General features: G+C 45.7%; 1 protein-coding gene across 10 annotated transcripts in view; it reads left to right on the top strand.

Moving 5' to 3' along the window:
* LOC309381042 (sodium channel protein type 5 subunit alpha-like) overlaps positions 1 to 13,229 on the top strand; it is a 215,660-nt gene extending 202,431 nt beyond the window's left edge. For 6 of the 10 annotated variants that reach the window (XM_081931407.1, XM_081931408.1, XM_081931404.1 and 3 more), the window contains 5 exons: positions 5,262 to 5,315; positions 6,205 to 6,342; positions 8,447 to 8,551; positions 10,026 to 10,296; positions 11,031 to 13,229. In XM_081931407.1, coding sequence (XP_081787533.1) covers positions 5,262 to 5,315; positions 6,205 to 6,342; positions 8,447 to 8,551; positions 10,026 to 10,296; positions 11,031 to 12,256 — 1,794 coding nt within the window. In that variant the 3' untranslated portion in view covers positions 12,257 to 13,229. Of the gene's footprint in view, positions 1 to 5,261; positions 5,316 to 6,204; positions 6,347 to 8,446; positions 8,552 to 10,025; positions 10,297 to 11,030 lie in introns of all 10 variants that reach the window. The other 4 variants (XM_081931409.1, XM_081931406.1, XM_081931405.1 and 1 more) reach the window with 1 other exon arrangement.
* The last annotated feature ends 395 nt before the right edge of the window (positions 13,230 to 13,624 follow it).

Genomic DNA, 13,624 nt, shown 5'->3' with positions numbered 1-13,624 from the left:
TATTGCACAAGAGAGCTTAGCATATCAGAATCGGGCACCTATTTCTCCGTATCCGCAAAATGCTTCATATTCTGCTTATTTAAGCTTCTGTTGTTTTTATCCCTCTTTGCGTGCCGCTGTGCCATGATGGCTCGGCCCTGGAATGCAACTAGTAAATATCTGGTATTAATAAATAAAGAGTTGATGAGTACAGTCAGACACTGGTCCAGGACTGAGATGGCTAGTCAGGGTCAGGAGAAAAGTGGTGCATGTCGTTTCTTAATTTGGTGGAGGGAAGGTGGTTTAAGGCAAATATGTCACCACCTGTTCTGCTACCAGTTCAAATGCCTCCCCAAGTTTTTTACAGGCTTTGCTCTTATATGACCTTTGCACTCTTCAGAGAACACTGAGCAAAGAATGTTGATGAGCCTATGCTGGAAGCTGTTGTGCCCTTCCGGACATCTCTGAGCATTCAGATCACATCCTGACTTAGCTCCTACTTTGTTAGCCAATGTTAAGCCAGTGTCCCCCAGTTTGGGCATAATGGGGCACTCTGGCTTAATGCAGACCAGACGTTGGTGTGTAATGAGAGAAATGGAAGAGAGGGTGAAGGAAGATGACTCAAGGAGCAGGACTCAGCTTCTATACTTATTCCTGGTTTATGAATCCAGAAATGATGAGTCAATCCAGGCCTGAATGTGTGTAGTAGGGGAGTTCCTACTTTGAGAAGAGAGAATTAGATTGGAGGCCCCTGTCTTCACTGCTCACACCTGGTGAACCAGATGCGCTTATTAGCTTGCATGTTGAAGACTGCAGAGCAAATATATCCCTGCATTTTTCCTGTTTCTACCCTGAAAGCAAAGCTTGCAAATGTGTGGCTTTTTGTACCGATAGAAACAGTCTCTCTTGAAAAAAAGAGGGAACATTGTGTGCTGTGTTGCAGTTTCTAACTTTCCGCTAAATTTACTAGGGCATTTCATAGATCGATGTCATGACGCACCAAATATTTCTAGACTCTGCACAATTTGAGAGCCAACCTTTTTGTTTGTTTTCCCCTACTTGCAATTAGTAATATTCAGACAGGGGACTTAAAATAGCAAAGAGCACTCTGAAGCGAAAGAGGAAGCAAAATTTGACACATGAATTTGGGAGGGCCTGCGATGGATCACCGTTTTGTGTCCCCATTAGTACCAGATGGAATTGGGGGGGCCACAGGCCTTTTTGATGGGGAGCAATCTACCCCCTGGCATTCAGCCTAATGCATGCTATCACTGCAATCCTTATCACTTATCACAGAACCATAGAATTGTAGGGTTGGAAGGGGACCATGAGGGCATCTAGTCCAAAGTAGGAATTGCAGCTAAATAATCACTGCCAGGTGGCCCTCCAAACTGTTTATAAACCTCAACTGAAGCAGAGTCCACCACTACCTACGGCAGTCCATACCACTGTTGAACAGCTCCTACCGTCATAAGGTTTTTCCTAATGTTTAGTTGGAAGCTCTATTTATTAGGAGGCGAGTCTCACTAAACTCAGCAGGACTTACTTCCAAGTAAACATGCTCAGGATACAGTGGTCTGTGTCTTTTGAACATGCTCCAGCCTCACCAAGGCTGCTTATGCACAATAGTTTGTTAAGCAGGTTTGTTGCTCTATAAAAGGCAAACTAAAGTTCCCAGGACTCTTTGAGTGAAGTCATGTGCTTCAAATGTCCTTTAAACACATGGCGTGTTTGTTGGCGTGTTTGTAGGCTAAATGAGGAATGCCTGTTCTTTGTATCTGTGATACAGCACTGCAGGCTGAGTATAACCTTGCACCTGTTATTCCGGCCTGATCCTGCTTCTCCCTTGATGGTCACCATGCCACTAAGTTCTTCTCTATATGATTTCCCCCCCCCTTTTTGTAGCCCCCTGCGCAACGACAAATCCTTTGCTTGCCTGCCCACTTCGCAGGATGCAGAAAGGATGGAGAGATTGGAAAGAGCATTTTGGGTTCGGCCCTCCCAGTTCATTCAACTTCCTTGGGAAACGTTGGCTTTCTTTCTTCTTCATCCTCCAAGGAGACAGGGTTGCTTCGAAAGTGTGTGGGTGATGATGCCTAATGAAATTCCAGAAGTCAGAGAGGGGGCTGAGCAGGATTTCCTGTGGACATATGAAGCTGCCTTATGCTGACGCAGACCATTGGCCATTGGCTGGGACATGTAGCCCAGTACTGTGTGCTCAAACTGGCAGCTGCTTAGGCATATAGGTCTTGCTTAGCTCTGCTGCGTGAAGATCCTTTTATTCAAGGGGGGAGGGCTTCTTAAGACCGGGGATTGCTTTCCCCCAGGAGAAGCCTCTTGGGAGCCCTGTGCTGGTGGCAGGCGAAGCCCAGAGGCAAAAGCAGACAGAGGAATAGATGTGACTCTTGCCTTTATACAGTATAATCTTGCAAAAATCAGAGGTTTTTGCAAAAGCATTTGAGCAAGGCTGGTGAAGGTGTGGCACCAGGGAGTGGAGGTGCTGTCTGGAAAGAGTGCTAAGGGCCAGATAGAAAAGCCTAGGGGGCCACGTTCAGGCTGTGGGCCCAAGGCTCCTCACCCCTGCTTTAATGAAGGGACCAGAGGTTGAGCTGGGATCTCATGCCTGCAAAGCATATGCTGAGCTATAGCCTCTCTGTTAGGCAAGAGACCAGACCAGACTGCAGTGCATAGGAGCAAGAAACTATTCCCCATTGCACTGGGACAGACATAGTCCCAGACCATACTATTTCTCAGCTTTCCCAAACAATGTTATTGGCCTTGGAGGTAAAGTTCACAAGAGCTGAGCTTGCTGTATCAAAGTTATAGATAGCTGAGATCTAAGGTTTTGCAACCAGCTTTGGGAAGTGGTGTGATAACATAGTAGACAAGGGGGTTGTTTGTTTCCTAGACAGGCAGGGACAACCACCAGCCCTATGGGGTGATTTTGGCTTGCCCACTCCCATAGCTGGCCCATTGGCCTCCTGGGCCAAAGCATAACTTGACCCCTTTCAGGCACAAACTTGAGATCACTGCCTTCCTCTGTTGCTTATTTGGTCTTGTTTTGTTTTAGTTTGATTCAGAATTAGCCACAGTCTGATGGCACATGCCTTCTATGCAATAGCCTAATCATCAGCTGTAAGCTGATGATTTTATCAGCAGTTAAGTCTCATCCCAACACACACACACACCAGCCTATAACTAATTTCAATAGCAGACAGTATTTTAGCTGGACCTATGCCATGCAGGACAATATCACACAACACTCCCATAAAGATCTTACCACCTTCAGATCTGGTCTGTAAGTGGTTACTAATTCCCCTGTAATTTTATTTCCCTCCCAGTTATGTTTCCCACCCCTGCCTTTCACGATATCACCACTTCTTTGCAGAAGTGTCTTGCGAAGTATTCCAGAAGCCTAACTGAGCTCTGGATTATCTTACTACTAGGCTCCTCAGGAGTTGGGGGGGGGAGAGAAGGGGAGGGGAGCTGGATGGGACAAAACAGCTTTATAATTGACAGCTCTGCCATCCAACAATGCCCTATTACCATCCAGATCAGCTCATGAACTGCAATTGTGAAGTTCAGAAATTGTCGGGTTCTTTCTTTTTCCAATGCTAAACGCCCCGTTTATAGTCCAGCTTGAATCTTGGCCAAATCATGCCCCCAGATGGGAATGCCACGCAGAGATGGAAGATTGCTTTGCCAATGGGAGAGAGCTGTGAGGAAAGATTAGAGCAATTTGGAAAGCGAGTGCTCCACAGAGCAGGCAGTTCAGCCTCTTTCTCCTCCTCCTAACCTCTTTTGGGCAAGAGAGTCGGCTTTTAAGTGGGAAGGGACTAGAAGAGGCTCGGGTTGCTACCCGCAGGATTACGGAAACATTGGGAAGCAACTATTCAACCACCTGCAAAAGGGATCAATAATAGTACAGGATTAAATCATCATTTGTTTCAGTGAAACAAGCTGCTGTATCGCCTCAGGCCTCTCAACCCTCCTTTTTCATATTATGAATGTCGGTTCCAAAAAGCACACTCAGGTTTTACTGAGGGAGGCTGGTGCATTAGAGGAAATGAGGAAATGCAGCTCCAACCTCAGCCACTTCTCACTTACATCCAGTCCAGGGGGTGTCAGTACCTGTCACCTTCCTTCTCCTCCTTAGTTTCAGTGTTTCCCCTTGCACAACTCAGCAGGGATGGGGGGATGGATGACAAAACTAGGACTGGTTGGCTCTGCCTGTCATTGGCTCTAGCTCCCCCTACTGTTGGCCTCCCAGCTCTGTCATCTACCAATACCAATGGACATCAGCCACACAGGTAGGAATTACGTGTGCCATTACAAACCAGGGTGCTACTTAGGGCAAAGCGGACTGCCTCTCCTGTTTCCTCCCTTCTCCCTATCACACACAGACCAGTGTTTCATATCACACGTGATTACCCCAGAGTTCACCCCACTGCCACCCCACCCGGTCCCAGCAAGCACAATGCTGCCTCTGACCCACGCCATGGCTGTTCAGTGGGGCAGCGAGAAGAGGACGGCAGCCTTCTGTGAACTTTCTTGAGCTAACTTGTCTTAGGATCTAAGCCACTGCCTGTTAAGTTAAAAGCTTGCTGTAATGGTTCTAGGGGTTGCTCGTGCGTAAGTTGCCGCCACTCCTGGCTAGGTTGCCTGGTTGAACCCTTTCTGTCTGGACAGCCTCTCACCCGTGGCGGTCTTAATCACTGGCAGAATCCGTCAGTGGGTGTTTCTTGAACTTCTTCCAGCAAATAAGTTCTTTGACGCCAAGTCTCCTCCTACTCTCCCTGCGCGGAAGTCTTCTGCGCAGGGAGGGTGTGGGCAGTGGAGTACCCGTGATCTCCCCGCTGGTCTCCGGTGAAGAGTCCTGGAGCCTCCTCTCCGGTTCCCCCATCTGCCCCCCTTCTCCACTGGTGTTACGCTGATTTCCTTCCCCAGCAGATGGGCTGCCTCTCTCCCTACTGGGACCCTCTCCGGCATCCCTCTGGAGCCTTCCCTCCGCCTCTGGCTCCGATGGCAGTTCCCTGACACTTGTTTTCAGTCATTAAACAAGCGTCCCCCATAATAGAAGGCCACCTGCTCAATAGCTAACTCTGTTCCTTTACATAAGCCAAAATTCATGGGGTGGTTTGGGTTTTTTTATTGTATTAACAGTGAAAAATATTTTCCCCCATATAATAGTGCAAATAAGGTACAAAGCTATAAAGTAGCCATTAACGCAAATGCATATTATGATTGTCTTAATTACATGCATTGCTTTTTCTTTTTCCTAGGCAACTTTTAAAGGTTGGATGGAAATTATGTATGCTGCGGTGGATTCACGAGAGGTGGGCTTCTCAGATAAAGGACTTTTGTCTACTAACGTCTTGCATGATTTTATGTCTTTGTATGGTGTTTGAACCAGTGTCTCCTGATTGCCGGTAATGTACACAATCTACTGGGAAGTTCTCCTGCAAAGCCCCCATCAAAACAAATGGGAGCTGCACAGAAAAGCCAAGGTGACTCATTCTGAGCACCCTACATTGTACTAAAATGGGAGCTTCATGAGTGATGCCCATTGATTAGGCTTGTGCAGAAGATTTTTCCAGTGAATCATTCTCACTTCTGCTCATGTTTTAGCATCAATTTGGACTTTTCTTCTTAAACTAATTTTTTTTTGATGGTGTGTGTTATTTAGTTTACTACTTAATCATGCTTTAATTGGCAACTAGAAACACCAAAGTCCCTCCCTTGATAATGGATAAAAAGATCTTGCAAAAATGTAGTGAGCCTTGAAATTTGGACTATTTTAGCCATTAACTTTTTTTTAACAGAAGAGACACATTAAATGCAATTAGCCCCATCGAAGGAAATAACCATCAAGCAAACGTAATTAAAACTCAGTTCACACAACAAATGTGCATACACACATCATGTGGAGATAGTAGTGCCCACTGGCTCAGGCCCTCCACCAACTCCCAACTGAAGGTCGAGACATTCATGATGAGCAAATACTGTCATCTGAAAATAAGTTTTTTAAGGAATTCTTTTCAGATGTTGTAGGCTATGCAGTAGGTGAGGCTTGGTATCCACCTAGCAGCCAAATAATTTCTCTGAGCTGCATAGAATGCATTGTGCATTTCAAAGGAGGAAACACACACCTTGGTTTTAGTTTAGGATGCCAGTGGACATTCATCACCCTTTCTTTGTTTTCTCCATGTTGCTTTTTTTTTGCAGCGTGAGGAGCAGCCCGTCTGGGAATATAACTTGTACATGTACCTCTACTTTGTGATCTTTATCATCTTTGGCTCCTTCTTCACTCTGAATCTCTTCATCGGTGTTATCATTGACAATTTCAATCAGCAAAAGAAAAAGATAAGTAACACCTTGTCGACCAGGCAGCCGTGAGTTGTGGAAGGGGACAGGGATGTCCATAGCTCAGTGGTAGACCACAGACTTTGCCCAATATCCAATCCCTGCCGTCTCTAGTTGGAAGCATCAGGTAGCAGGTAGACCTCCGCCTGAAAGACACAAGAGCCCTGCAGCTGGGTCAGGCTAATGACCCATCTAGTCCAGTCCACCCTTCTTACATTGGCCAACCAGATGCCCATTATGAGAAGCCTGAAAGCAGGACCTGAGTGAGCAATGGTACAAGACTGCCAGGACAGTGATTGGGTAGGGTTCCTCCTCCCCTTGTGATCTGGTTAATTCTTAGAGGCCAGAGTAGTTGTCCATCCAGCCCATGATGGTCTACTTCAACCAGCCATGGCTCTCCAGAGTCTCCTTCTTCTCCTTGATCCTTCTAGCTAGAGATACCAGAGATTGAACCTGAGGGCACTTTCTGTGTGCAATGCAAGTGTTCTGCCATTGAGCTGTGGGCTTCTCCCAGTCACCTGTTTTCATTCAACTGCTGGTCAATATGTTGTGATGCACCTCTTCCCAAACAAAATACTCAGAAGGGAAAAGACAAAGTCAGTGAGCAGTATCTCCTGAAGTTTGCACAAATGACCAAAGAGGACCACAAAAAAGGAAAGGAAAGAGGTTATATAAGTACTTCCATTGTAACAGTAACAATGAAAGGATGGAGGAAATGCAATCAAGCACTCAGCTATTTGTATGTAGCTATTCCAGAATTGAAATAAACATGGAAATCTTGTGGCCAGTCCATAGTCCAAGCCATACTACCCTGAGCTCCTTGGAGAACAGGTGGCATAAAAATGCAATAAATAAATCACTGCTGAGAAACAATGAATTCTAATCTGGTTCTGAAAAATGCTGGCCCAATAATCCATATCAGTTCCTCCTCTTAGGATGGAGGAATGAATCTGTCAGTTTTTTGTTTCTCTCCCTTTCTGTTTTCCAGTCTAACATTCAGTTCACCAAATTTCCCATATGTTTGCAATTTCCATACCGCCCCCATCAAGTCCTCATGAAAATTCATCAGCATTTTGCCATTCATTTCTCCTAATGTGGGGCGTATGGGGTGTTAGGGGGGGGAAGTAGGTCTGGTGGGGGACACATCCTTCCTTCTGTGGTCCCTACCCTGCACCTAGAGAAGAAAAACTCTTATCTTAAACCTCTGCTGCCTTGTGGGATGTATTCAGGAAAAGAAAAGGCGAAGGAGTAAACCCAATACAAATCTGGAGTGGAGTCCCTAAGATGCTTAGATGGCGTCTTCTGTATCTCCTTCTGGCATTTCCTACAGCCAAGCTGGTGTCAAACGTCTTGCTCTGCTTTCCTTTGGACCACACCAACACGGCCGAGAGGGGGGTCCTGTCACCTGGGCAGCTCAGGACCTCCATACACACAGCCTAGGCTTGTGCTTCAGAGCAGCCTCTTCAGTGCTGCTGATGCAGCAGTTTGACTTCACCCCAGAGGCGCAAACCATTTTCTCTTGCGACGGATGCCAGCAACAATCTCCTAATGTGCATATTTTGTATTCAATTTAGCCTTCCGGCAATATTTCCCTTAATACAATGCGTTTTTGTGTATTATTTTCACCAATAACGTGCATTTTTATGTGCACTTCCTTCTCATACACCCATTTTGGGGGCTAGAGAACTGCATTTCAAAATTTAGAGAAGTTTCTTGAAGGAAAGCTGTGCTAGAGTTTATGTATTGCTCTGGGAAGTGCGATTTAGTCACAGACTAACCCCTCTGGTGATATTTCTCGTGGAATTTCATGGTCATCCACTGGCTGATAACTGATAAGGCAGACAGCACTTCTTCAATTCCATGGAGCTGTTGAATTTTGGTAGGATCAATATCTCAATAAAAATGATTAACAAATTTTCTTCGGGATACCTACACACAGTTTTAATTCTTACTGAAATATAATTAGATAGCTTAATGATTGCTACCAGGAATGGAGGGAAAGGAAGGGAAGGAAATGGAGACCTTCAGTCATTAAAAATGGTTTTGCTTTCCACAAACAGCCATTTCTGCCATCCAAATTAATGTTAGTTTTATCTCCCTATACTTAGGTGGACAAGACATCTTTATGACGGAGGAACAGAAAAAATATTACAATGCCATGAAAAAACTGGGATCCAAGAAACCCCAAAAACCCATCCCACGGCCAGTGGTGAGGCATTCTGTGGATTTCTTTAGTTGATACCAACTGACCCCTTCAAAAAAATGTCCTTCAAAAAAATGTCCACCAGAATCATATCCATTACACATTACACATATTTTTGAAATTGAAATATTTTATTGTCACTTGTACAACTTGTATACAGTGAGATTACACACATGCTTTTACACAAGCATTCTGTCATATTTCTAGAGAGGTTTATAGCACCAATCAAGAAGAAAAAAAGTATGTAAATTCAGCTCTATTAAAATATTTTGGAGTTTTCCCATTGACTTGAATGGAAAGTGTTTGGGATAGGGCACTCTGTCAGCCAGAAACATGATGCTATTCTTCCATTCCAAAGAATGCTTTGGACCAACACAGATCCCCCTCTGAGGGTCTTCTGGTGGTTCTCCCACTGCAAGAAGTGAAGTTACAGGGAACCAGGCAGAGGGCCTTCTCGGTGGTGGCGCCCTTCCTGTGGAACGCCCTCCCACAAGATGTCAAGGAAATAAACAACTATCTGACTTTTAGAAGACATCTGAAGGCAGCCCTGTACTGGGAAGTTTTTAATGTTGGATGTTTTATATGTGCTGTGGGCCGCCCAGAGTGGCTGGGGAGGCCCAGCCAGACGGGTGGGGTATTGGTATCATCATCATCATCATCATCATCATCATCATCAAATTGCATGGTAGGGTTGTCCACCTCTGGGGCCAACAACTGCTTCAACCAACAAATATTTGAGGCAGCTGCTAGGACCACAGTCCTCCTGACCACTGCCACACTTTCAAATGGTGCTGTGCACGTGTGAACACTTACAGGAGCTGGTGACAAGGAGGGGTGGTGCTGCAGACACGGCCTCTTGGCAGGGGCACAACTACCATGTACCAGAACAGAGAGCAGGTGGGGAAGGAATACCAGCAGAAACGCTCAACTGGCTCCACCAGGGCTCCCGAACTGCCTGATGTCACTGCCACTTAACCCTGACCCTGCACAGTCCCTAGACTTGCCAGTTACACTGTTGTCAGGAGCCCACCACTGTGTGCCTAGGTGCCCCTCCCTGCCGGCCACTGCTGAACACCCAAACTGCATAAAAGTTCCATTTCAGGCCCAAATAGGTGCAAACATATGGCACTATCTGAGTTGGCTGCTTTGATCTATTGCAATAGTTTGCATAAGCTCATCCCTGGTGCCCCGTACCCTATAAAAAAAGCATTATTCAGAGTAGTGGTTTGCACGACTCACTAATAATGACACAATAAAATTCAAAACAGTCACAGTTAATTGCAGCTTTATTCAAAATCCAATCAAAACTATTCAGATTAACTGATGAGCTTGATTCAGGGATACTAGCTTTTCGAAGTCTGATAGTCATTTGTACCTCCAGCAGTGCCTGCCCCCATCCCACTCCCTTATCTCTTGGTAACGCCCTAGGTAACCCCCCCCCCCCACCACTGATCTAATGTGTCTTTCTAATATCTTCCAGAACAAGTATCAAGGCTTCATTTTTGATGCTGTCTTGAATCAAGCCTTTGATGTCTGCATCATGCTCCTCATCTGCCTCAACATGGTCACCATGATGGTGGAAACTGATGACCAGAGCCCAGAAAAAGTGAACATCCTTTACAAAATCAACATGGTCTTTGTTGCCATCTTCACTGCAGAGTGCATATTGAAAATGGTGGCTCTGAGGCACTACTATTTCACCAATGGGTGGAACATTTTTGATTTTGTCGTCGTAATTCTATCAATAGTGGGTAAGTCAAACCCTCAACAGATACAGAATTTGGAGTGGTGGATTTGCCTAGATCCACGTGGCCTGATTGGCTTCAGGGGTTAACCACATGTGAATATTTCTTGGGAGCAGCGGCACATTGGAGCATGCTGACTCGTCTTTGGCCTACTCCAGTGTGTCTGCAGCACATCTGTATAGCAGTTCATGGCCTCTGGGCTGAACCCATGGTGCAGAAGGCCCACCTGTGCTGTTGGTTTCCTATGCAGAGTTTTAGATCACAGGTTACTCAACAGGATGAATGTAAGTGAGCCATGAGCTGGCTACCAATGTCTATTAGTCATACTGGCTATACACTGCCTCCAGGATCAGAAAGCAGTATGCTGGGAAAGAACAGTGGGAGAGGGCTATGCTTATGCCATGCTTATGGCCTGGCCACTGTAGGAAGGAGAATGTTGGCTTAAATAGACCCTTGGTCTGATCCAGGGGGACTCATCTTGGGTTTATGAACAAGCTACCTGGTATCCAAAGGCCAAGGTGATGAGATGCCCCTGCATGTGTGTATCAAGGCCCCCCAAAGGAAGGAAAGAAGGGATGCAAGAGCTCAACTGAGCTCTGTGCGGATCCTTACTCACATACTCAATTGAGCTTCAGCAGGGATGTCCCATGCCTTTAATTGGTAAACCTGAGATGCTACTTTCAACCAAAACACCATAACCTTTGCTAGTTCACTAACTGGTTATTCCCTTTCCCCCCAAGGCTCTGTACTTTCTGACATCATCCAGAAATACTTCTTCTCCCCTACCCTCTTCAGAGTCATTCGCTTGGCTCGGATTGGCCGAATCCTGAGACTTATAAGAGGGGCCAAAGGAATCCGAACTCTTCTCTTTGCCTTAATGATGTCCCTCCCTGCGTTGTTCAACATCGGCCTCCTGCTTTTCCTGGTCATGTTCATTTACGCCATTTTCGGCATGGCCAACTTTGCCTACGTCAAGCAAGAGCATGGGATCGACGACATGTTCAACTTCCAGACGTTTCCCAACAGCATGCTCTGTCTCTTCCAAATCACTACATCTGCCGGCTGGGATGGTCTTCTCAGCCCCATTTTGAACACCGGGCCGCCATATTGTGATCCAAGCCATATCAACACAAATGGTTCGAGGGGAAACTGTGGCAGCCCCGCAGTGGGAATTCTGTTCTTTGTTACTTATATCATTATATCCTTTCTCATTGTTGTAAACATGTACATAGCCATTATTTTAGAGAACTTCAGTGTCGCTACTGAAGAGAGCACAGAGCCTCTAAGCGAGGACGACTTTGATATGTTTTATGAAATATGGGAGAAATTTGACCCCGAAGCCACTCAGTTTATTGAGTACGCCGCGCTTTCCAACTTCGCGGACGCTCTGTCAGAACCTTTACGCATTGCGAAACCAAATAAGATCAAGCTCATAGCTATGGACCTCCCCATGGTGAGTGGGGACAGGATCCATTGCTTAGATATTTTGTTTGCTTTCACCAAAAGAGTGCTGGGGGAGTCTGGGGAGATGGACGCCCTCAAGATACAGATGGAGGAGAAATTCATGGCTGCCAACCCCTCGAAGATTTCTTACGAACCCATCACAACCACGCTCAGGCGGAAACAGGAAGAAATTTCTGCCATCGTCATTCAGAGAGCCTACAGGAGCCATCTCTTCCAACGCTCCCTCAAGCAGGCCTCCTTCCTATACCGCCAAAAAGCCTGCCACCTAGGGGAGGATGCTCCCGAAAGGGAAGGCCTCATCGCGTTCATGATGAGCGAGAACTACGGGAGGCCGATAAACAAGTCAGAAACTCTGTCCACCACCTCCTTCCCTCCTTCCTATGACAGCGTCACCAGGGGCACCAGCGACAACTTCCAGCTAAGGTTGACCGACTCTAGCAAAAGCGACGAGCATCTAGACGACCAGCTGTCGCCCGACAGAGACAAAGAGTCGATGGTTTAAAAAAAATATTTATGAGTTTTTTCATTTAGGACACTTTAAGAATATTGTTTACAGAATGTAACCACACAACAGTTGAAGCAGCCTTGTTAAACATTAGTTGCAAAGGACGCAGGAAGGGAGGTCAGCCCTGAAGCAGGGTATGTCAAGGCGTTGGCAGACGTCTAACCTTTGACCCTTCTCTTTCCAACTTTGCTCAATGTTTATATTTCTATATGCACAGGGAGGGGCTGGGGAGGGGGCCGGGGGGTTCCAGCACAAGGTCCTGGGGCTGTCCTAGCACTGGTGTGTTTATGGAGACGCTAGACTGTAACACAGTAAGTACTTTATAACTATACACAGATAAAACCTGACCGCATACTTTTCATTTTAAGGTCTTACTTATATTAGTGCGTTTACTTACGGCAATGTATGACCTTGCATTCTATAATAAGAGAGTGAGGGCGAAGAGAGAGAGAGAGAGAGAGATGGGCGGAGGAATCACGTAGCTCCCGTAGCAGCAATGTAACACTTATTGTATATGTTGTGAATGGTCTTTCATAAATTTATTATATTTGATATTTTTTTACTTAAAATATATATAAATATATATATATAAATATAAATATAAAATTGTCTCCTTTTCCACGGAGATGGATGATGCTAACGCTCTACGTGATGAACTAGGAACCAGAGATGCCGCCCCCCCTCCCCAAAAAAATGACGGGAGTTGCTTGCCGAGAAAATTAGGTTGCAAGGCAAAATACTGAGTCAGCAACATTTCTAACCTTGTATTACCACAGAGACACCCGCCTGGAATCATCGGCTGCTTCCTGGCAGTCGCTAACCAAGGGAGCACAGAAGGAAGGAAGTGACGTCAGATAAAGCAAGACATGGGTTGCATTTTATTTTTATTTTTGTTCTATCCTGCAGGATATTAGACACTAATGGATTCTGCTTGTAAACCTGCCAATAAAAGCACTATTTTTTTACCATGCTTCAAGAATCTGCTTTGCTTCCAGCAAGGGAGCTGCTCCGACTCCTTTTCTATATATATACATAGAAAAAGGCTCCTGGATTTTGAAAGTTGTCCCCCTCGCCCCCAAAAACGCAGCACTATGAGGCCCAGATGCTGTCAAAGTGACCAGCTGCTGGGATCTGTTTTCACCGATAATTCCGTTTCAAGCTGAACAGGCTTCGAGTTCATCAGCATTAAATAGTGTTGTTTTTATGAGACCAGACTGGTTAAGTGATGTGGAAGAACTGCTATTGACAGCATAAGAGGAGAATTGCCTAAGGAGGTTAAACAAAGGGTTCCTCAACGGCGCAACAGAGGCAGGCTCTCCCCACGTTAAGGAAGTACCATATGAGATTCCCCTGAGTGTAACGAAA

This window comes from Podarcis melisellensis, assembly GCF_964234715.1.
Source record: "Podarcis melisellensis genome assembly, chromosome: 12".
Classification (NCBI taxonomy): domain Eukaryota; kingdom Metazoa; phylum Chordata; class Lepidosauria; order Squamata; family Lacertidae; genus Podarcis; species Podarcis melisellensis.
This window is presented reverse-complemented; position numbering and strand designations above follow the sequence as displayed.